This window comes from Sus scrofa, chromosome 13, assembly GCF_000003025.6.
Source record: "Sus scrofa isolate TJ Tabasco breed Duroc chromosome 13, Sscrofa11.1, whole genome shotgun sequence".
Lineage (NCBI taxonomy): Eukaryota > Metazoa > Chordata > Mammalia > Artiodactyla > Suidae > Sus > Sus scrofa.
This window is the reverse complement of record NC_010455.5, coordinates 37343916-37367215: the sequence shown is the minus strand read 5'-3', so window position 1 is coordinate 37367215 and position 23300 is coordinate 37343916. Positions and strand designations below refer to the sequence as shown.

General features: G+C 49.3%; 1 protein-coding gene and 1 long non-coding RNA gene across 9 annotated transcripts in view; one reads left to right on the top strand and one right to left on the bottom strand.

Moving 5' to 3' along the window:
- On the top strand, window positions 1-22532 carry WNT5A (Wnt family member 5A). Of its 3 annotated transcripts, none has more exons than XM_013981798.2 (5): window positions 1-1474; window positions 7482-7615; window positions 8810-9060; window positions 13757-14049; window positions 17656-22532. In XM_013981798.2, the coding sequence occupies exons 1-5, from the start codon at window positions 1469-1471 to the stop codon at window positions 18112-18114; spliced, it is 1143 nt and encodes a 380-aa protein (XP_013837252.1). In that variant the 5' UTR covers window positions 1-1468; the 3' UTR covers window positions 18115-22532. The 3 variants fall into 3 exon arrangements, with proteins under 3 accessions (XP_013837252.1, XP_005669715.1, XP_005669717.1); XM_005669658.3 differs by lacking the exon at window positions 1-1474 and adding an exon at window positions 6214-6472; XM_005669660.3 differs by lacking the exon at window positions 1-1474 and adding an exon at window positions 6949-7072.
- LOC102162847 overlaps window positions 10979-23300 on the bottom strand; it is a 162726-nt gene continuing 150404 nt past the window's right edge. For 2 of the 6 annotated variants that reach the window (XR_002337588.1, XR_002337589.1), the window contains 3 exons: window positions 17233-17363; window positions 11543-13149; window positions 10979-11208 (listed from right to left, as the gene is read on the bottom strand). This is a non-coding gene — a long non-coding RNA (uncharacterized LOC102162847). Of the gene's footprint in view, window positions 11209-11542; window positions 13749-17232; window positions 17364-23300 lie in introns of those variants that run through there. The other 4 variants (XR_001300216.2, XR_002337591.1, XR_002337590.1 and 1 more) reach the window with 4 other exon arrangements.

Here is a 23300-nt window from a genome sequence, read left to right as displayed (position 1 = left end):
TTCCAGGCCCCTTTGGTTCTGCAACTTAAAAAAGTGTTTTTTTGGCTTTTTTCCCCCTCTCTGAGAACACCAGGGGAAAGAGGAGTCCTGAAAGAGGGAGGGAAAGAGGGAGGCAGTTGGCCAGGAGGGCCGGGGGGTGGGTGGGGGGACGAGGTCCCTGCGGTCGGTCAGTCTGTCTGCGGGGCGCAGGAACGCGTGGAAGGCTGCTGCAAGCTCCGAGGCGCCGCCTCCGCCGCCCAGAGTCCGGTTCCCTGCGGCCGCCGCCGAGCGAGCTCCTCCCGCCGCCGCTGCTGCCGTGCCCCGACCGCCTGTCGCCCGCCTGCTCGCTCTCCCGCCCCTCCGGCCTCGGCGCCAAAGGAGGAGGTGGGCAACCGCGCCGGCCATGGACCGCCGGAGCTGAACTGCAGCCGCGGAGCCCTCGCCCCTCCCCAGCCCCACGGCCGCGGTGCCCTCGCGCCTCTTCGCCCTTCGCCCAGGAAAGGCGGGGAAAAGAAGGGGATTAACCAGGAGAGCGAAGGAGGTGGGGAGGGGGGAGCCAGTGCCTCCCCTGGGGCAGTCGCCCATCGTCCCCGAACCCACCGGAGGCAGAACGTTCGGGGACGGCTTTTACTCAGTTTGCTTCCCCTTTTCTGCCAGACCCTAAAATGAAAGGACAAAAGTTGGCGCTGACTCTTGCAGCTCGGATGGCGACTTGTGCGTTTTCAGCGGCATCTCCCAGAGAAAAAAACATGCGCGCCTGATTGTTCTGTGGCCCCCAAGCTGCAGTGGGTGTGTGTGTTTGGGTGTGTGTCTGTGTGTGTACACAGACGTCCACACACTCACGGCCAAAGGATCAGCGCCTGGAAGCAGACGTTTCGGCCACAGATTTGGAGAGGAGGAGCTGGAGATCAGGAGGCGTGAGCCGCCAGGAGTCTGCAGGATTCGTGGTGTGAATGGACTGGGGGCACCTGGGCGCACGGATCTCCTCCTCCGCCCCCCGCCCGGGGCCAGAGTTGAGTTGTGGGGCATTTTTTTCACCCTCTTGTGAAGAATTTTTTTTTTTTTATTTGTTGTAAAGTCTTTTGCACAATCACGCCCACATTTGGGGTTGGAAAGCCCTAATTACCGCCGTCGCTGATGGACGTTGGAGAGGGAGCGCCTCGCCGCGGAACAGTCGCCTGCGCGCCCTCGCCGGACCCCCGGCTCCCTTGTTGCGCGCCGGCTCGAGTCTGCCCTGCTGCCGGCAGGCGGGCTTCGGCGCCCCCTCGGTTCCCGGGCGCATCCCAGCGCTGCTTCGGCTCGGGCACCCCGACTCGGGCGCCAGTGACCGCTTAGACGCCGATTCCCTGAGCCTAACCGACGCGCCTCGGAGGAGCCCGCAGCTCTGCGCCAGATCTTCCCCCCGGGCTTAACCCGGCCGCTCCGCTTGGATTCCTCAGCTGCCCTCGCTTTGGTGGAGACTTCCTCCCCGCGCCCCCTCCCCCTCGCCATGAAGGTAGGTGTTCCGTGCGCCGCCGACGCTCGCCACTTTTTTTCTTTACTTTTTTTCTTTTGGAAGTTAACTGAATCTCCCCCACCTCCTTCCTATCCCTCCCCCTATTTCTCCTACTGCCCGAAGAAGCTAGAACTCCCGCGTAGCTGGCAGGGACCCCTATCTCTTTGCCTCCCAACCCCCGCGCATTAGCTCTGTCTTCCGGGAGACCTCTTCTTGTCCCACCAGACGTTCTACAAACTTTTTAGACTTAGGAGAAAAAGTGGGGAAGAGCCAGGGCAGAAAACCGAGAGAGGTTTACGGACGACTTTCCTTTTGCCCTGAGAAACACGAGCGTAATTTACTATGTATATTTCAGTAACAGGATAATGATTCAATTTAATAAATATTTACCGAGCGCCCACTGCGCGGGCACCGAGAGGGTGTGTGGCCGGGACTCAGAAGAAGGGAACTCCTTGGTTGAGAGACCGTGAAGCTGGACTAGGGGCCGACTATACCAGAACAGCACACCCCCGCCCCTCCCGCCCCCGCCCTCTGCAGCTGGAGGCCAGGTTGTAGGCTCTTCAAGGCGGGGGAACCCTCGCGCTGCAGGCCCTGCGCCTTTAAGAGTGCCTGGCCGGGGGCCAGCGCGCACCCCGGCCCGGGGAGCCGGGTCGCGTTATTAGCATTATTAGCCTCCGCTGGGTGAGCTCCGCACTTTGCAGCGGTGAAGGGGGCAGGGAGCATTGGCAGTAGTGGCTTTAATCCTCTCCCCTGGGAGAGCGCGCCCTGGCCTGTGAGCGAAATCTGCCCTGTCCTTTAGAAACATTTGGGCCTCCGCATTGGGAGAGCGGGAGGGGAGCAGTTTGTGAACTCTTGTTTGTTTTAATTGTCAGTTGTATGTTAAAGCCGAGTCACACACTCCAAGGGTCACCGAAAGTTCACTTTTACGAAAAGTTAACAATTTCTTCCTGCAATATAACTTGCTGTTTTCCAAACTTTTCCTCTCCGTCTTCCAAGCTTCTATCCTTATTTTCATTTTTTTTCTTGATCCCTTCCCTTTTCAGTATTCTAGAAAATAAGCTTGGAATTGGAATTAAGACGTTTCCTAAGGAAAATAGATTCCCCCTTTCTCCCTCCAAAAAAAAAAAAAAAAAAAAAAAGTTTTTAAATCCCAAACTTGGAGACCCCGCGGCCTTGTTTTACTTTCCAGTCGCAGTCTGGCATCGGGGCCCCTTCTCTCTTGTCTTTCTTTAAAAGGACAGCTGACTGCACTGTTTGAAAGTCACTTGGAGCCAGCGGTAGCATCGCACCTCCTCAGCCCCTGCCCTCCCGCCAACGGGCTGCTCCAGCCAGATGCGGAGATTTTGTTTCTAGACCGCTTCTGCCAGGAGAGTTCCGAGGGGCCAGTGCTGAGAGCGTGTAAACTCAGGGAGGCAGTGGAAATTGTGTGTGGAACTGTGCCCTTCGTTTCGGGAGGCGGATGGCAGTAAAGGGTCAGTTGTTCTAGGATCTTGGATATACTAGCCCTAGCCAGGCCCTGCGCGGTAAAGGAAGACCCTCCTCTGGAGGCCCAGCCGGAGTGTCCCTTAGCTTTTTCTCTGCCCTCAACCGAGCGCCCCGGTGCACAAGGGGTTAGCACTGTGCGCGCAGAGTTCTGCGCGTCCCTTAGCCTTTTCTTCTTCGCTGTGCGGTACCGCCTGCCCCCTGTTGGCTGCCTTGAGGTAGGACGTCTCGGAGTTTGTTCCGTGCAGGAGCCCTGCGGCTTGCCTCTTCCTCCCATCTCTGGCTCTGCACATCCTTTCAGATCACCAGGTCCCACTAACCCTGGAGGGCCCCTCGAAGGCCTCCAGAGGAGAAACTGAATTACGCAGCCAGTGCAATATGGAAGGGACCAAGGGTCCGACCCAGCAAATGGGGCTCCGGTGGGTGAAGGAAGGGTTGGTACTCCTTCTCCATGCAGTAGGAACAGGATAGTCGCCCTAGAAGGCCTCAGGTCTGACCTTGGCGCTCCCATCGGGTCTCTCTGTGGTGGAGGACAAGTGGTGCTTTCCTCTTTTGGCCTCAGTTTTTTCCTTGAAAAGTGGAGTTGAAACTGCCTATGAAGAGAGGGGGTTGAACTGTTCTTTAAATTTCTTTATCTTTCATTTAATATGTAGCTCTTTTTTCTGGACAGAGTTGAAAACCTGTGCCTAGAGAGAACTAGACATCTTGTGTTGGAAGGTGGGGTGGTATTTCTGTGTGTGTGTGTGTGTGAGGGGGGGGGGGGAGAGGGTGAGCGCCTGAGAGCAAGAGAGAGGTCTTGCAGTCTGGAGAGCCTTGGAGAGCCTTGCCGAGGTAGAAGAGGTGAGGCAAGGAATAGGACTAGACATGGCCACCATTCTTCCTTTGTAGATGCCCTGTTACTGGTTGTGCTCTTAGTTTTGAATGGAAGCAGTCTGAAGCTGCACACCTTCCTTGAACTGATTTGGGTTCAGGGAACTCCCTTCTCTCACTTTCTCTCTTCCCACCGCCCCACCTCCTTCCAGCACTCAGCCAGCGGACACATCCTGCAGCACGGGGCTAGCGCTGCTCCCTTGCACCCAAGCTAGAGGCTGGGAGAGCTCTGGCTCCTTGTCTGCTCCCCCAAAGTGGACTTCCTTTCAGCCTGGGCCAGCTCATTTGTCATCATTCCCTCCTGCTTCTCTGCACGTTCCTCGGGGCGGGACGCCCCAACTTTGTGGCTGCAACGGAATTTTTCTCCGGCAATTTTCTCCATTTCTTTCCTTGCTTTAGGGAGAGATCGCAGTGGGGAAAACAAAATTTATTTCCTACTAAGAGCTGGGATTCTTGGAGTTTCCTTTACTTTTCGCCACCCCTAGCCCAGGTCAATCTGATTTTTTCCTCCTAGTTTCTCCCTCATCATTTCTGCTCCCAGAAACTGGAGGTAGGGGGTGGGGGTGGGGCTGGGCGTGGAAGTGTTAAAGTGGAAGGGGATGCCCAGAGCCAGCCTGCCTCGGGTCGAGGATCTTCACCTTGCCCGGGAGAACTCTTTAGGGACCTCAGCCTCTGAGTTGGGTGCCCCGGTGTGTGCGTGCTAGCCTTCCGAATCGTTCTGTGGCCCGGAACGTCCTCTAAACTAGCCGCTAGACCCTCATCACTCCCGGTCCGCAGGCCAATTGATAAAGAAGGGTTACGAACGCTTTTAATCCAGTGTGAAAGCTCTGGAGGAGAGAAAGAATAAACAGCCTATACACTGGTCTGTTTGGGGATGGAAGCAAGGGTATGAGACCACTTTACCCTCACCTCCTCTTCCCCTACGCTTGAACCTCTCAAACACCCGAAACCCCTCTCCCCGTCGCACACTAGCAAAGGATTCCAAGGATCCTTACAAAGTTGGCTTCCTGGGGCCCTGAAAGTGTTCAAAAACTTGTAGCCCGTTCTTTGGTAAACTCAGCTTTTGCCCAGAACTTTTGTTTTACCCTCGGTGTGATAGTCTCCGGAGAGGACTCCGTTCGTGTTCTTAGGATCAGTTCTCTCGGTAAACAGGCAGGGATGTTTACGCTACAGAGTAGATGTATTTATTAGTGAGTCTGCTGTGGGTTCTTTCAGTCTTTCAAAGTTGTGGGGCCTTTTCTAGGTTGCGAGGGGATTGGAGCGGGAAGAGGGCCAAGGTGTTTCCGGGCAAGCGCGCCGGGTTAAGTGGAGACCCGACTCGTGGGGCTCTCCTGCTGGATCCCCATTGGGACACCACTGGCCCAGAGCTGTGAGACCCAAGTCTCAGAAACCCAATGGCCCGCTCCCATTTGGCCCCAGCTTTGTAAACAAGTGGACTCTCTCCGAGGTCGTGGGGCCGAGAGTGGGTTCGGTTTGTGTGGCTTCGCCTCTAACAAAGAGATCCGCAGTAATCCACCGAATCTGTTATCAATTTCTCTGCTGCCTGCGCCCCGCCCCGCGCGCCCAGCAGGTCGGGAAGCTTGGAAAATGCGCGCTACAGGCAGCGGTTTTTGCCGCTGCCTCGGAAACACGTCGGAGTGTGTGTGTCTGTGCATGAGCGAGTGTGTGGATGTGCATGAGTGTGTGTGCGCAAGGCCTGGGCCACCGAATGGGAGAGTAGACTTTGCAGCTTGGGCCGCACTCTAAGGCGGCCCCCGCAGCCCACCCCCTCCCCTGGAGGAAACTTGACACTTAGGGCGGGGGTGGGGAGGAAGACCGAGCTACTCTCTCCTAGGCTGGGGAAACCCCAGGTTTCTATTCTCCCAGATGCGCCCCCGCTTTGCGGCGTTTGGGGGACGAGTGGGCCACGGGCGCAGAGCTCTGGGTAGCGGGCACTGGGGACCACATAAGCATTTCCTCTCGAGAAGCCCCGAGGAGTCCGGAACAAGAGGGCGCTGGCATGGAAAAGCCGCTGCGCGCTCCTGAGCCCCATCGCGTTTCCACGGCTGCCTAGGTCCCTTCAGTCTTTTTCCGGTGCAGGTTCCAGGCAGGCCCCTTCCACGCCTGGAGGAGGCTCACCTTTCCTTTCCCGAGGAAGGGGCTCCCTCGGAGGCTGAGGGCGGCGCAGCGCGGCTTACTCTTATCAGAGATGTAAAAGGGGATTTTGGAAACCCTCCCACCCTCACTGGCCACCACCTCCCTCCGCCCCGCCGCCTACAGGTGGAGAAGTCACCGGTGGGGAGGACGGCAGCGGAAGCTTCCAAGGCCGGCCCCTGCCCCGAAATTCTTCGGGACTAGGACCTTCACCGCCTGAGCCTTCTGCGCCCTGGAATCCAGGGGCGCGGGAGCCGGCGCTTCTCTGGCTCCTCCGGGGGCTCACTCGCACCGGCTCTGGCCTCGTCCTGCACGCTCACCATTCGGGACTGACCCAACCGAGTCTGATTGGGGTGTAGGGTTGGGTATCAGTGTTCCAAAACCAGGCTCATGGTGCCACGATGGCGAAGTGGTCGACAACTCCAGACCAGGATCAAAGGAAACTGGAGTCCCCCTTGGCTTCCTTTCCCCTCTCTCCGTGGCAGCTACCGGGAGTGGGGACCACCGGAGGAGGTGGTAGGGGGAGCGAGAAAATCAGAATTTGGGGGAGGCTTGGGGGAACAGGAAAGAGATCCCCTCTCTCAGGACAGAGGGACCCAGACCCTCTTCCTTCCTCTGGAATACATCCCTTCTTTGGGGTACACTGAGTCCGAGGAGGAGGCCGGCCGAAGGCAGGGGAGAGGACACTGTTTTCTGGCATCCTTGGTTGGGAGAGCAGCTGCTCTCCCCTCTTCTCCGCTGTGCCCCCCCCCCCCCCGCCCCAATCCAATCTGGCTGCTGAGCGTTCTAAGGAAACCCAGGCCGCCCTTCCCCCTCTGGAAGTGGCTCTCCCCAAAGCGGGCCGTAAACTGATTACGAAACAGACGATGTTAATTCGGAGCCGAGTTTCCCAGCTGGGCACTCTCTTGCGCGTTGCTCCCGGGGGCCTCGCCCCCCACCCCCTGCCCTTCCCTCCCGCGTCCTGCCCCCACCCCACCCCCCACCCCCGCGCGGGCCACCCCGCCTCCTCTGCAGCCGCCGGCGGCGCGCTCCACTCGCTCCACTCGCTCCACTCGCCTTCTCGCTCCTCTCGCCCATGGAATTAATTCTGGCTCCACTTGTTGCTCGTCCCAGGTCTGGGAGAGGACGAGGGTGGCGGCGGGTTCCCCGAGTGAATTCCCGAGGAGGGACAGAGCGCTGCGCGAACTAGAGGGGAGCGAGGGGGTGCGGGACTCAAGCAAGCAGGAAGGAGGCAGCGCCTGGCACCGGGGCTTTGACTCAACAGCATTGAGACATGTTTGTAATCGCTGGCGTGCCCCGCGCGCAGGATCCCAGCGAAATCAGATTTCCTGGTGAGGTTGCGTGGGTGGATTAATTTGGAAAAAGAAACTGCCTATATCTTGCCTTCAAAAAACTCACGGAGGAGAAGCGCAGTCAATCAACAGTAAACTTAAGAGACCCCGGATGCTTCCGTTGTTTAAACTTGTATGCCTGAAAATTATCTGAGAGGCAATAAACATCTGCTCCTTTCTTCCCTCTCCAGAAGTCGATTGGAATATTAAGCCCAGGAGTTGCTTTGGGGACGGCTGGAAGGGCAATGTCTTCCAAGTTCTTCCTAATGGCTTTGGCCATATTTATCTCCTTCGCCCAGGTTGTAATAGAAGCCAATTCTTGGTGGTAAGTTTATTCTATGTGCATATTCTTTTTTTTTTTTTAAAAAGATTAATTTGTATGATGCTGCATTATTTAAAGCTGAATCGTGAACTTGGGTGAATTTATCTAATACCTATATATCACATATGTATCTTTAAATCAGAATTTTCTTTTAATTTGCTTATACTGTGAAACTTATCTTTAGCGCCACAGGAATAGGAGCCTATAAATTTAGACCTTTTTGTATGAGGCCCTTGGTTAGATGTATGCTTGTAAGTACATCATGTAATAAAAGGGAACTAAAATACACTTCTCTAATAATTGTAAGCCTATCTATAAAATTTACTTTTTGCCACCTCTAGGTAGTAAAAGTGAGTTCAACGTTTATTTTGTCACTTGAGGTTATTAACCTTCAGGGTCTGAAGTAGGCAGAGTTCTAGGAAGACAGCTAAACTCCAAGTGGAGACGTATTGGGGGCTTGAAATTTGATCAAAAAGAGCTTGACTCAAAGTAGTCAAATGACCCTAAATGAGGGTTTCTTTCTGGTAGGGGCCTTGAGGATAGACTGCAGTATATTCAGAGGATTATTTTTGACATGTTCTGGATATTTTTCCCCTATAAATGAACAGCATTTTTCTGACTGCCAAGCATGACTTCTGTTCACTGGATACCCTGTCTTGGGTCCTTCACAATCACATAAGGAGCCCTTTTGAAATGTCCAGATCCGGGTGAATTTTCTTCAGTCTGTATACGTGTCCCGCTGTTCTTCCATCAGTCAGAAGGAGCTGCTATCTCCTACCCGTGTCTAATTGTGTCTACTCTCGGCATTCATACATTTTCAAGGCAGATCGGTCCAATTTGTGGGGCAAAGTCAGTCATTTTCTCTAATGTCAGAGGCCTGCCCCCCAGACCGCCATTTCCCCCCTCTCTGTGTGGATTTCAGAAATTTTGGTTCAGGTATATGGGAAGGAAAGGCAAGGAAGGGAGTGAAAACTCTGAAAGCCAGATGGCGGGATGGGGACTACACAATACCTCCGTTTTCTGAGTGGAGTTTAAACAGAGGAGTTTTATGAAGCCCTTCTCATACTTTGTCATGAGGACAAGCAGGAGAGAAAAAGCATCTGTGTGCTTAAAACCATGTATTGCTGACATGTTTTCAGAGGGCCCACCTTGAGAGTTCACGTAAATCTTGAATGCACATCTCCCCCCCTTTTTCAGGTCCTTAGGTATGAATAACCCTGTTCAGATGTCAGAAGTATATATCATAGGAGCACAGCCTCTCTGCAGCCAACTGGCAGGACTTTCTCAAGGACAGAAGAAACTATGCCACTTGTATCAGGACCACATGCAGTACATCGGAGAGGGCGCGAAGACAGGCATCAAAGAATGCCAGTATCAGTTCCGCCACCGGAGGTGGAACTGCAGCACGGTGGATAACACCTCCGTCTTCGGCAGGGTCATGCAGATAGGTAGGAACTATTTAACGTATTTTTAAATATTCACTCTTGCCCCAGAGAAGCTTTTCGTGCTTGTTTATGGAGGGACTCTTCCAGCAGGGTGGTGGCTTGGGGATTTTGTCATTATGGTTACCTGTGGTCCTTCCTGTCCTCACCCCTAACTCTAAGTTTTGGAGTCCTTGAGCCACAGCACGAGGGAGGGGGGAGCATCAAAGACACCTTCATTTTTTCTGAACACTTGGTTTTTCTGAAAAGCATCTTGTTTAAAATACTAGCAGAACCCTTATTGTCTCAAAGGTAGATAAGGAAAGCTGAGTTATTTGCATCCTTTTAAACTTCAAAACTCTTAACTGCTAGAAGTTTCCTAACTTAAGCCACAATTCAGATGGCCCAGCTGTCAAGCTAAACACATTGGCGTCTTTCAGAATGCTGGATGTGTTGGAAGAAAATAAGGTTTTAATTTTCCCAAGATAGATACTTCCTAAGGCTATTGAGATATAGATGTTAAAAGCTTTCTTTTTAGTTCCCAAAAGAATTTGAATTAAAAGTGATCCAATTTACATTTGTATGTGTGTTGGCCAGTGAGTGATATTAAAGCATGGGCTTCAGATCTTAATCTAGAAACTCTAAAAAAAACTAGAAACATTAAAAAAAAATTAATGGATTGCTCACAGTCCAATTCTTTTTATTTTTTATGATTTTTATTTTTTCCATTATAGTTGATTTACAGCTTTCTGTCAATTTCTACTGTATAGCAAAGTGACCCAGTCATACCTATGTATTCTTTTTCTCACATTATCCTCCATCATGTTCCATCACAACTGACTAGATAGATAGTTCCCTGTGCTCTACAGTAGGATCTTATTGCAATTCTATCTTTTTAAATGTGTTGTTGAACTTGTTATTCCATTCAGAGAGGAGGTGGCAGCGTTAAAACTGAGCTAAAGGCCAAGAATTTGAAGACTCAGTTTGCTTCTGGTTTGGTTGATGAGCATAGGGTACAGTCTGACAGATGGGGTCCTGTGTGTGTTTTCTAGTGAATATTTTTGGTCTCTTTACTTTTAGGCAAACAAGCACTTATAATTAATATGACTGCAGTGACTCTTAAAATAAGAAGCAGTTTATCAAAGCAATTAACTATTTATACTGACTGAAGATAAAAAGTTGGCTTAATATCTGTCACGGGTGGATAAAATGCTTTTTTAAAAACCCTGAAAAGTGCTTTCATTGAGAACAAAAAAGACTTGTCAGTGAATGTTTGAGCCAAGCGGCTTCATAAACTAAAATAATACAGGACTGGAAGCCGTTCCTCTAATTGAATGGGAAAATGGTCTGCAGCCTTCGCCTGCAGAGTTTCATAGGGCTTTGTCCTTCCTGTTAATGATTAAAATGTGCTAATGTATATACTGGAATCTGCATCTAGGAGTTAAGCTTCAGGAACACAGGAGTTCTCCCCCTAAGTCTGGGCTGCCCTATGTAGTTAACTGGGAGTGTAGTGGAGACTTGATTTTCCTGCATTTTCATATTGTGAGTCAACAGAACCCCCTTTAGAAAACAAAACAAAACATCAGAAGGGTGACCTGTTAGCTTTCCCCTCTCACCTCTGCCTTATATGTTTCGCCTAAACTGCCTTCCTTTCCAACCCAGGAGCATTTTTCCCATGTCTATGAGTTAGTGACAGTCGTACACCTCTGATGGTAACGAGGAAGGAAAACAGCAGTTGGAATTGTTTTTCTGTGTAGTCACTGGAACACAGATTTAAGATCTTCTTCATACATAGCCTGTTTGGGGCCAAAATGTTCAGAATAAGCTATCATTTGCTAAGTGGATTTGAGTTCTGCTGAAGATTGATTTAAAATGTGGTCCAGGATTCAGAGAGCCTGCTTCCTCAGGGAACAAGCAGAACCCTTGGTGCAAAGGCCTGTATTTAATTGTTCCCTGTAAGTATGCTCTCTGGTCCTCAGCTGTGTGGCACTGTCTGGGTTGATGGAAAGTGGGCAGAGTGGATCTTCCTGACAGCCTCAGAGGAGAGATCCCACCTAGGTCCTATCATCAAGCCCACTGAGGGCCTGGGAGGGCCTTGCCCTGGGATCCTCAGGTGTCCTTGGGCAAGGCAGAAAGCTGCTGCTGGGTGGCTTGGCTCGCAGCAGCACACAGGGCCTTTAAGAGAGATGGCGAGAAAAAAAACCAGAATAGATTTTTATAGAAAAGGAACATGGACCCCACCCCAGGAGTGGAAAAGTTACTTAGCTTTCACTTTTCTATTTAAGGGTGTTTGAAGAGAATGAGCTAAGGGAAAATTGAAAACACCTTTGATGCTAGAAGGTGTGTAGGTAGGTGCCCACTCCAGAGTATTCTGCACACCAGGGACGTGGAGGACAGTTCTTGTGCCTGCAAATCTGACCCTGGGTGGGGCCGGTGTCTGAGACACTCAGGCTGCCACCCCCAACCCCTCAACCTTCTCTCTCACTGGAGACTGTACACAGGCACCTACCTCATGAAGGGCCCACTCTTCATTTTGGAAACGTTCTCATTTTTCATCGTGCTGCCCTTGCCTTCAAGCTTTTGTCTCTGGCTTGTGTTTGTTTCTGTGCTGTGAAAAGATGTATAGGAAAGATACCATTTTTTAAGAGGCTGAGGATGGGAGTAGGAGTACCCTCCCAGGGAGAGACATGCAACTGGACCAGCAGTATCCCACCCAGGGTGACTCTACCCTCAGGCTGTTACCAAGAGCACTTGTCAAGACTTGTCAAGCTGTTGGTTTCCCTGCAGTGATCAGTTAACTTAGAGCTTTCTACCAGGTTTTGATTCTGGGGCAAAAAAGGGAAAAGCTCAAGCTGGACTTAGGAAATAGCAGCATTATTGTGTTTTGTATAAAAGCCCCCCCCCCCCTTTTTCCCTTCTATATACTCACAGGACAGTGTTTTATTTTCCTCTGGCTTCAGAGGATGGTTTATCTCTCTTCCTGAAGCTGCCTTGTTATCTCCAAGTCTCCTATCCAGAGACACAGCATTTTCTGTATTATCAGTGTTAATCCTCAAATCACTCCCTACAATCTGTCTGCTCTCCTCATCTCTCTCCACTCCCTTCATGCTTGCTGCCTTGTTAATTCAAGCTAGATAGATGTAACACCCCCACAGGAACTTTCTGGATCCTCCTGCCAACCACCAGCACACTCCTCAAGTTATTCATTTTTTAAAATGTGGGAGGGTAGGTCTGGTAAATCAGAACCATCGCCATTCCTGGGAGGGGAATCACAAATGGCTGTGGATTGAAGTGTGGAGCAGACATCCAAGAAAAGGGCAACCTGTGGGATCCTTGAACTGGTAGAGCCATCCTCCTACAGGACAGCCCTTCTGGTTGGGGCTCTGTCCTATTGTCAGCTGTTCTTGTGTCCCCGCCCTCTTCAACAAAAGATGGTTAGCAGGCCCTCTTAGTATAGGAGAAACTGATCCTGGTACAAGGATTCTAGTGCCAGAAGGGGCCTTTTTCTTCCTAGGCATCTAGTTCAATACCCTTATTTTATAATTGAGGAAAATGAGCCCACCCTCCCATCCCCCAGGCCCAGCTTCAGCTGGCCGGGTGTTAACCCTTTCTCTCATAGCACGCTTTCATTAAGTGACTTCTTGTTACATGTAGAAATGCCCTCATGTGCAAGTGGGGGTTAAGGTAAGCTATGGTCACCTCCATTTTTCTTCTTACAAAGAGGCCTCCTATAGAACCCTTTTATAGGGTGATATTTACACGCTTTATGGAAGGAGAAAACTTTTTTCCCTAGGCTTGTAGCATCTTTACAAGTTTTTTTTCTTCTCCCCTTAGATTGTGGGTTTTTTTCCCCCCTCTTGCTTTTATCCTAACACTGTGAGTCAAAGGCTGTTGGGAATTGGCAAAGTGAAATTAAAGAACTGCAGGCTGTTTTAGAAGTAGAGGCTTACCTTCTTGAGTGGGAATTATCAACCTGAGATTTAAGAAGAGGCAAGTTTCATTTCAAACTCTGTAGGAACCAAAAAAACAAAAACAAACAAAAAAAACCTCTGTAGGAACCAGTTTAGAAATGTCCTCTGGGGAAGTCAGGAGCCTTGTTCAGAGACAGACTTCAAGCTGCAGATGGAGGAAGGGGAAGCCAGGTTACAACTAGTGTGGCCACAGGTGTGGAGAGGGGCTGCTGCAGTGTGTGGCTTCCACTGGGGCCTGAGGCTTTCAGAGGCTCTAAGCCTAACAATGTCTATGGTCCTGCCCTGTGGGTAACTCAGAATGAAAATAATAAACATTCAAATACTTGTAAGGAAGTCTACCCCAGTTCTGCATTTTCCCTCACTGACTTCTTTCATGGGCATTTTGGGAAATAAAAAGTTGGGAATATTTTACCAAGACGTGTAGAGAAAAATCAATCCAGCGCTGCTTAGATCCCTGCCTTGGGCTCTGAAATGTCAGAGCAGAGCTACTAGGGCTCCTCTACTCCAGTGTGTCGCCTTTCTGCGCATCTGGGGGGATGTCTCCGTGCTTCCCCTACAGGGGGCCCCCGGGGTGTGACTGGGCGTGCCTCCCTGAGTCTCCATCCAGGAGGGTGTGCAGAGGTGGGGGGAGATCGGCTGTGTGCCAGCCGGTGTCCCCCCACCTCCACCCCCACCCGCCCTCTGCCTCGCCGCCGCAGCCCAGTCGGAGGGCTGCGGCGTGGGGGCGCCTGCTGACCGGTCCTCGCCCGCAGGCAGCCGCGAGACGGCTTTCACGTACGCTGTGAGCGCCGCGGGGGTGGTCAATGCCATGAGCCGCGCGTGCCGAGAGGGCGAGCTGTCCACCTGCGGCTGCAGCCGTGCCGCGCGCCCCAAGGACCTGCCCCGGGACTGGCTGTGGGGCGGCTGCGGAGACAACATCGACTACGGCTACCGCTTCGCCAAGGAGTTCGTGGACGCCCGCGAGCGGGAGCGCATCCATGCCAAGGGCTCCTACGAGAGCGCGCGCATCCTCATGAACCTGCACAACAACGAGGCCGGCCGCCGGGTGAGTGGCCCGGGCTGCTGGTCCAGCCCAGGGCTGGGGTTGGGGGTCGCTCCCGTGTCTGTCCCTCTCTGCTTCTCTGTCTCCCGCTCTTCCTGTCTCTGTCTCCGCCTCCCTTCCTAGCCTTTCCGGTCTCTCCCCCTCACTGCTTTGGTCTGGTTCTCTCCACTTCCCATCCTCCCTACCAGCTATGCTCAGCCTCCCTGGAGAGGGATGCACACCCCAGAAAGGCCTCCTGGAGGGGAAGCATCCCGTCTGGGCCCCCTCCAGCCAAGGTGCTCCTGCAGTGGCCTGAGAAAGAGCTTTCTCTGACTTTTTAATTAGTCCCCAGTGCAATTGGCCAGCCCAGCTCAGAAATAAAAATGTTCCTAATGTTCGCCGCCCTCCTCCCTGGAACAAGTTTGTGGTTGGGCTTAAATTTGGGGAGAGGGAGTTATTTATCCCAGTAGGTGCCCAGCTGAGAAAGTGCTCAGCCCAGCTTCCAGGGTGACCTCCCCCCCTTCTTTCTGTGTGCCCCTCCTTGTGTCATTAGATAGCTGGCCTGATGGATTGAGGGTTTTTAAAAAGAGCTTTTCTAGGAAAACTGGGAGCATTTTTAGCAGTGTGGAATTTTATAGGTCTGACCATCAAGCCCATCAAGGGTGGCTCTGAAAAGAAGAGAAAGCCACTCAGAAGTGTCCAGAGAGAAAGTCCTTGCAGGGCAGCCCCAGACTCCCTGTGTCCTGCTTTCCTTCCCCTCCCTGGTGGGGATGTGAAAAGCTCCCCCACAATAGTTAAAAAGACCCTTTTTTCCTGTGGTTGAACACATGGCACTTTATGGCTGCTTTAAAATGAAGGGGTGAAAACTTTTCCTAACTTTGGCAGCATTGAAAGCCAGGGCCATTATTTTTTTCGCAGAACCCAAGGTAGGTGCCAGGAACTTTCTGGTCAGAGATTTCACTCTTCTGTATTTTGGGGTGAGGAAAAAGGACGATAATCACAGAGTAAAATCTAGAGAACTGGAGGGAACCTTCGAGGCCTCTGGCTGCACGCCCTCATTTTAAAGATTGGGAAACTGAGGCTCGAGAACCACTTCAGGGCTGCAGAGAAGAATGAATGGATTGAGATGGAAGCCTAGCGCTTTCTTATTAAACTCATGTATCACATCTCTAGGGCTAAGGGCTCTAGGTTTGAGGACTAAAGAAGTCTGGGTTAAAATCCTATTCTGTCCCTTTCTGTTTCTGAGCCTCAGTTTGCACACTTGCACATCTGTTAAATGAGTATTAACTTTCCCTCGAGGTTGGTGTGAGGACTCACTGTAGATGGAACCTTATGAAATTACCAATAGTTGACCATTTATGACCTACAAAGTAACAGTTTCATAAGATTCACTCGAAGGGCTGAGTTTAGTGTCAGCCAGTGGTAAGTGCTTGATAAATGATAACTTAATTACTAGACAGTATGAAGCAAAGGACATAGGAAAGTCAAAGATTATCTAGATCGTTAAAGCTAACCTAATTCTTCTCAAATTTGATCTTAAATATTTGGGGGTTCGGGGAAAGAACTCTGCAGAATCTTACCTGTGGTGCCCTGAAGGGTCTGATAGTTGCTCCAAGGGAGCGTGGCCTTGCTGAGAGCCCCCCCTTGCTATACTGCCTGCCAAGTGGGTGGATGCTCTTGTGCCGCTGCAGCCTGTAGTGGCCATGCCAGCCCTGCTTGCCCTGGGACCCTAGGCCCATGGTCCTCTCCTCATCCGGGACATGTCACCTTACTCTGCATGCAGGGTGCTCAGCACCTCAGACCAGAAATGCCTCCAGGACAGAGGTGTGGCTGACTCTTCTGGGCCCCACTGGGACTCACTTTTGTGCTTTCATTCATCTTTGGGGATCTTAGATTCTTCTCTCAGGGAGAAAATTATCAGGGGCTTAGCAACAAAGAAGAGAGGGTCAAGAGATTTCCTAGTGGAAAGAGGAGATTTTGGAAAAGTGGGAAAAGGACCTTTAATATAATTTCACTAGGGTTTTTTTGGGGTTTGGGAGAAGTTTTATAATGGGAGCAATGAACTCAGCTTGGATCCTGCTGGATGAGATTGCATGGAAGCCAGTTTTTCTCCAGGATAGTGAGGGCAGAGGTGCGGGGGAAGGCAAGTTGGACATTGTGCCAGGAAGTCATAGTAGAATCTCCTTGGGACATTAGCTCTTGATTTTCCTCAAAGCGGGGCAGAGGTTAAATGTTTGCAAAACCCTTCCCCAGACTAGCTGAGGGCCTGAAACACTTCGTGTCAAGGGAGGACACTTTAGCCCCCCTTTGAAGAAAGCTCCTTGTGAATCTCTGGAGAAAGAAGGTAGCTGTTCTGGAAGAAGCCTCTAATTCACTCTGGCCTCCAGGTTCCTGACAGGCCCTCTGCAGCATGCCAGCACCACACTGGAGGGTCCCTGGCATAGGAGCTGTGGGCAGTCAGCACTATAAATAGGCAGCCACTACCTCCCAGATTGCTGGGCACAGTGCTATGGGGCCAGATCCATGGGCACTGCTACTGTGAGCCCAGAACCAGCGTCCAGATGCTGTGCCCTCCTCAGCCTGAAGACTAGAGTTACTGAGTGCATCCTGCCTGATAAGTACTTTTGTGCATCTCCTACTTTTATCTTTGTAACAAGTACTGTGAGGTTGGTACCATCGCAGTCCCCTTCCCAGATGGAAAACAGACTCGGAAAGGTGAAGCCACTTGCCTAAAGTCAGGGGCAGAGTCAGGACAGAAGCTGTGTCTGCCTGGGTTGGGGGTGGACACTTTCGGCCTAGGCTTTGTGAGGTGAGAGCAGGGACTCTGCATGAAGCAGGAATGAGGATACCTGAGACCCAGGCCCAGTTCTCCCACATCGGAGCTGTGTGACCTGCAGGCCACTTGCCCTCTCTGTGTCACCACGCCATTATCTAATTAAGCCCAGGTTACAGCCTTGCTGGGATGAATAAATGAGATGATGAATGTGAGGCTCTTATGACAGTGCCTGGCACACAGCAGTAATTAATGAGGGTGCAAGTGAGTAGAGATTTGAAACCTGATCCTACCTGGACTGCACACCCTCCCAGCCCTACTACCCTCCATCTGGTGCCCGTGGTAAGACCCTGAGCATGTCCTTGGAGCTCACCTGCCTGGTTTGGTTCACATGCCGGTGCCCCTGCTTCCTGGTGGTTGGATGAGTGGCTCACCTGGCTATGCCCATGGCGCTCTTCCCTCATAAGCTCATGGTGGGGATGAATCCAGGTGATGGAGGCGAGGAATTGAAAACAGTTTCCAGTAAGAGTATTCAAGACATGGAGTTGCTGCTGTTGTTGTTTCTCTGCAGAAAAAAAAAAAAAAAAAAAAAAAGGAGAAGCAAATGGAACAACGTTTTTTTTTCCTGCTCCCATTCAGAACCTGTGGCTGTTGTTGATGATGTATGACAAGGAGGGGCTAGGAACCTATTTATTTTGCAGACGTTTTGAAGAAACACCAGACTTCTGGTGGTGGAGGATGAGGAGGAAATAGCTGGTGGCAGGGCTCCCCAACAAGGGGAACCCTGGTCCCTGTGCCCCCGCTGGCTCCTGCCTCCCAGGGGAACCTGCCCGCTGACTGTCCTCTTCTCCTCGCAGACGGTGTACAACCTGGCCGACGTGGCCTGCAAGTGCCACGGCGTGTCTGGCTCATGCAGCCTCAAGACATGCTGGCTGCAGCTGGCCGACTTCCGTAAGGTGGGTGACGCCCTGAAGGAGAAGTATGACAGCGCGGCGGCCATGCGGCTCAACAGCCGGGGCAAGCTGGTGCAGGTCAACAGCCGCTTCAACTCGCCCACCACACAGGACCTGGTCTACATCGACCCCAGCCCCGACTACTGTGTGCGCAATGAGAGCACCGGCTCGCTGGGCACGCAGGGCCGCCTGTGCAACAAGACGTCTGAGGGCATGGACGGCTGTGAGCTCATGTGCTGTGGCCGCGGCTACGATCAGTTCAAGACCGTGCAGACTGAGCGCTGCCACTGCAAGTTCCACTGGTGCTGCTACGTCAAGTGCAAGAAGTGCACGGAGATCGTGGACCAGTTCGTGTGCAAGTAGTGGGCGCCCAAGCGCCTGCCTGTCACCCAGCCCCACTCCCAGGACCCACTTATTTATAGAAAGTACAGTGATTCTGTTGTTATTTTTAATATTGTTTTATCCCCCCCCCCAAGAATTGCAACCGGAACCATTTTTTTTTGTTCCCATCTGAGAACTCTGTGGTTTATTATTAATATTATAAATATTATTTGGCAATAATGGGGGGTGGGAACCAAGAAAATATTTATTTTGTGGCTCTTTGAAAAGGTAAGACAAGACTTATTTTGATGTATAGGATGAAGGGGGAAGATATAATACACACCCTGACTTAATTGTGTGCACATCTGGAAGCTAAAGGAAATGCTTTTTTTTTTTTTTGTCCCAACTATGGGGTTATATGTGATAGGTAGCATCCAGCTGGAAGAGGGTGGTACAAAATCTATGCATAATTTAGCTTCTGTGACCAAAAGGAATTCAATACTCTGGCAAAAGTTGAAAGGTCTTGAGAAACAGAATAGTTAGGACCACCCCGCCCCCCACCACCAACCACCACCTTTTTCCCAGGGGCTGCCAGCCTGAAACATTTTCAAAATGGTAATTTAAAATGTAAGAGGAAGAACCTCATGTCCCTTCAAGAGAAAAGGTTTAGCATGTGTCTCACGGTTCTCAAACATTCCATCTGCAGATTGTCCTAGTCTCATAGCTACTGAAACTTGGGGAGCAGGGAAGGAAGATCCCCAGTTTTTTAAAAAAAGAAGTCCTTAGGTCAATGATTTAAGGCTGTTACAGGAATCAGGTTATCCAATTGGAAAAGAGTCCCCGGTGATTCCGGGTACTAGACTGTTTGTTTGGAGAAGGGCAGGGGAGGTTGGCTTGCCTGTAAAGGAAAATATACTGTAATTTTCTTAGGGATACTTGGTTAATAAATGATAACAGTGAAAATAGTAAATGAATTCCATTCACAGATCCTCAGGCAGAACTACAAGGTAATTGCGTGCAGTTCAGCCCTGCCCAGAGCGGAAAACCTATTTGAGGGGATAAAGAGAAATCCACCCTCCCCGCTTGACCCCACGCCCTCTCTGACTCCTCTGTGCCTTGCTGTCCTGTGATGCTGGCCACATTTCCAAATGGCAGCTCCACTGGGTCCCTTTGATTGTAGGAGAGGAAATGAAATGTTAGGAGCGCCACTTGGAAAACGGTTCACTACTTAGGGATCCCCCCCCAAAAAAACCCCTTTATTTTGAGGAGCAGTAGGTTTATAGGTTTTAATGACATTACTTGGCGAATGGACTTGACAGAGGTGTGGCAGTGTTTCCCTGTTATGATCCTGTGTTTAGACTCTCCGCTCACGCTTTCCTGTTATCCTGCAGGTGTACCCTAAAACTGTTCCTACTGTACTTGAACAGTTGCATTTAGAAGGGGGAGAAATGTGGTTTAAGGTGCCTGATATCTCAGTTTTTTGTACATAACATATATATACATATATATATAAATATAAATATAATTATATATCAGTACAGCCAGTGATTTAGATTTACAGTTTACTCGGGGGTTATTTTTTGGTCTAGAGCCTTGTGGTCCTTCATTGCCCTTCAATTGGGACTTTTCCAAGGGGTTTCTGAGTTGAGCTTGGGCTCTGGCTCTGATGCCATCACACCCTGAGTGTCACGAAGTAGCCTTGTTTCTGAGGAATCTGGAAGGTCTTACTGATATGCACACGTGGGTTTGAAGAGTTCTTTTATCGACCCTGCCCCATCCGCTGTTCTCCAGCCTCCTTCCCTGTACCCTTCTGGACAGGGCATTACTTGTTCATCAGAACATGGGAATGAAGAGACAGTCAACACTTGAAAGCATTGTCAGCGTTTCTCTTCCCTTCATTTTGCAGTGTGGAAACTGGTGCCTATTAGATCTGATAGTACTTATTTGAGTCCCCAGGGAAAATCCTGCTCACGACATATCTAGCTAGTTTTGTAATTTTTTTTTTTTTTTTTTTAAACCAGGACACCTCTTTCCACAGAGTGCCATCAAGTGTGTTCTTTTCTCAGGCTTTGTTGTTTAAAAAGTCTGGGAAGATACACATCTCCTGCAACCCTCATAGGCGTGGTGGCCTTCTTATCACCTCAGCCACCTGTGGCTCTTAACTTATTGCACAAGGATAGTCACTCCCCCCCCCCCCAGCGTCAGTGAATTGCAAGCAAAAGATCTTGAAATTAAGAAGCACTAATTAGTTTAAAATGTCACTTTTTTGGTTTTTATTATACAAAAACCATGAAGTAATTTTTTTATTTGCTAAACCAGATTTTGTTCCTTTTTAGTGATTCATGTTTATGAAGAGAGTTGAGTTTAACAATCCTAGTTTTTAAAAGAAACTATTTAATGTAAAATATTCTACTTGTCATTCAGATATTATGTATATCTTCTATGGCCTTTATTCTGTACTTTTAATGTACATATTTCTGTCTTGCGTGATTTGTATATTTCACTGGTTCAGAAAACAAACATTGAAAGGCTTATGCCAAATGGAAGATAGAATATAAAATAAAATGTTACTTGTATATTGGTAAGTGGTTTCAATTGTCCTTCAGAGACTTCATGTGGAGATTTTTTTGGAGAAAACAGGAGGGATAGTTTAGGGGTGACTACATGTCAGAATAATAGTAGAGTGGAGAATTTTAGCAAAACCAAACTATTTGGAAGCTTCAAAAGATTTCTATATGTAACGGAACAAAAGGGGAATTCTCTTTTCCTATATATGTTCCTCAAAAAAAGAAATCAAGCAGATGGCTTAAAGCTGGTTATAGGATTGCTCACATTCTTTGAGCATTATGCATGTAACTTAATTGTTTTAGAGTGTGTTGGTGTTGTAACATCTCCGAGAAGAACTGAAAAGGCACATGCTTTTTTATCCATGACTAGAATTGTAGTCCAAAAAAGTGTATTTGTGTTCACCACTGCGGCTAGTGTGCCCCTCTATTTGAAGTTACTCGGGACGGCGTGTCTTTTTGCCCCTTGGAAAGTAGTTTTATGAAAAGCAAGCCTCGATCTGCAGAGAATGAAGGAAACTGAAGGTTCGTTGTGTTAAGTGCAATTAAGACGAGCTCTTGTGCTTCTTGATAACACATGGCAAAGTCTGGCCCAAGACCACAGATTGATAATGTTAGCCCTTTGCTTTTTTTCTTTCTGGATAACCTTGTAACACATTGAAACCTATTTAAGGATGCCAAGAATTCATTATCCCCCCCCCCAAAAAAAAAAAAAAACAGTAGACCAACATATAGAGTGTTTAAAATAGCATTTCTGGGCAAATTCAAACGCTTGCGGTTCTAGGACCTACATCTGTTTCAGTTTTTCTTCAGTTGTATATTGACCAGTGTTCTTTATTGCAAAAACATATACTCGATTTAGGAGTGTCAGCATTTTTTTTCCTTCTCATCCTGGAGTGCATTCAAGATCTTCCCAATACAGGAAAATTAACAAAAAATTTATATATAGGCAGCAGTGAACAGAGCCATGTTCAAAATAGTAATTATGGGCTCAAGCAAAAGGAAGACTGTTTTAAGCTTTAGTCCAGTGTATCTGTTCAGTTCTTCCCACTGCTGACACCCCCACCCCCACCCCAAGACCAGCACTGGCTGTGTTTCCGTAGTCCACGCAAACCCTTTCCTCGACTGATTTGCCAATATGATTTTCAATTTGTTTTTGCAAAACATCATTCATGCTACCAGAATTATCAAATAGGACACTGTAGCAGAAAAAGAACAAGTGAGAGACTAGTACTGGCTGACTCCTAGAGATTAGTAAAAACCAGTTCCCAAAGACCGAGTGATCCCTAACTGGAAAAGAGACAGCTAGAAAAGGGCCTTAGCCCTTGAAGCATATATATGATGCAAATACGCACCAAGGCACAGGTCTAAGATACTGCATTTTCACTGTAAAGTATACCTTTAAACTATTTATTTCTTTTCAAAAAATATTTCTTAGTCTCCCCCTCTCCGTGGAATGGTGAAAAACAGGTGCCATGCTTTGAAAAGACGATGAAACATGCTTTTAACACAGGAAACATTCAGCAATGTGGGAATTAAAACTTAGTAAAGGAATCTTCTAATTTACCTGTTCGCACAGACCTTACATTTAACTCTGATGATTGGATAGTATTTTAATGAAACATCATTGCATTAGCCAACTTTTTAAAAAAAGGATGTGGAAATGATTAAAGGTCGGCATGATTTTTCTTAAAGAACGAAAATGTATCAATTCTAATCTAGGAGATTCAATTAACCTGCCGTTTCAGTATTTCAAAGTGAAAAAGGAATGAGTAAAATTGCAACTTAGACCAGTTTTACGTGTAGTATACAATTTGCTGGGCTAGAAATGAGATAAAGATTATTTATTTTTGTTCATATCGTGTACTACTTTTCTATTAAAATCATTTTATGAAACCAGCGCAGTCACGTGTGTGTTTAGCAGAGATGGTGTTCATGGCAACTGAGGTTTGATGTGGGCCTAGAGTGTGATTGTGGCTTATGGAACCCAGAAAAAAAAAAATCACAGTTCAGGCATGTAGATGATGTTATGGTCAAATCTCAGGATCTTTCGTGTATTTTAGCACCCAGCTTTCCTTTTTTCCTATAGCTATCCCCCACCACCCCTCCCGATTTTTTATTTGTTCTGCTGCTACTAACATATAGGAGAGTTGTACTGGGAGATGCTTATTCAGTGTAGCTGTTTAGCACAGTGACACGGGATTACAAAGAAATTCCAGAACAAGAGAAGAAACAATAATTTGAGGAGAGTGTGAGAGAGAGAGAAAAAAAGTTCTAGGTAGAGACTAAATCACCTGGAATATTTATTCTGCTGGTTGCCTACTGCATGTTGCCATGGTTGCCAGCCAGGTGTTTGGATCAGGTTTCTCCACCTCAGCGCTATTGGCCTTTGGAGCTGGATATGGCTTTGTGGTGGGGTTTGTCCTGTGTGCTGCTCAGCCTCTACCCACTAGATGCCAGCAGCACCCCCTATTTGTGACAAGCCAAAGTGTTTCTAGGCACTGCACAATGCACCCCTGGGAACAGACTCAACCCCAGTCAAGCACAGCTTTAGACGGAAGGACTGAGGTTCTGGGCACCTGGGGAGGCCAGCCCTGGACTGTGACTGCCTCGGGTGACTCTTGAGCCCAAGAAGTCCCTTGCAAGCCTCCCCAAGTAGAGCAC

Coding starts and splice junctions, on each gene's coding strand:
- WNT5A (XM_005669658.3), top strand. CDS start 6,350: ATGGTGCCACGATGGCGAAGTGGTCGACAACTCCAGACCAGGATCAAA. Junction 6,473..7,481: donor AGTGGGGACCACCGGAGGAG/GTGGTAGGGGGA, acceptor TTCCCTCTCCAG/AAGTCGATTGGAATATTAAG. Junction 9,061..13,756: donor CGGCAGGGTCATGCAGATAG/GTAGGAACTATT, acceptor CCTCGCCCGCAG/GCAGCCGCGAGACGGCTTTC.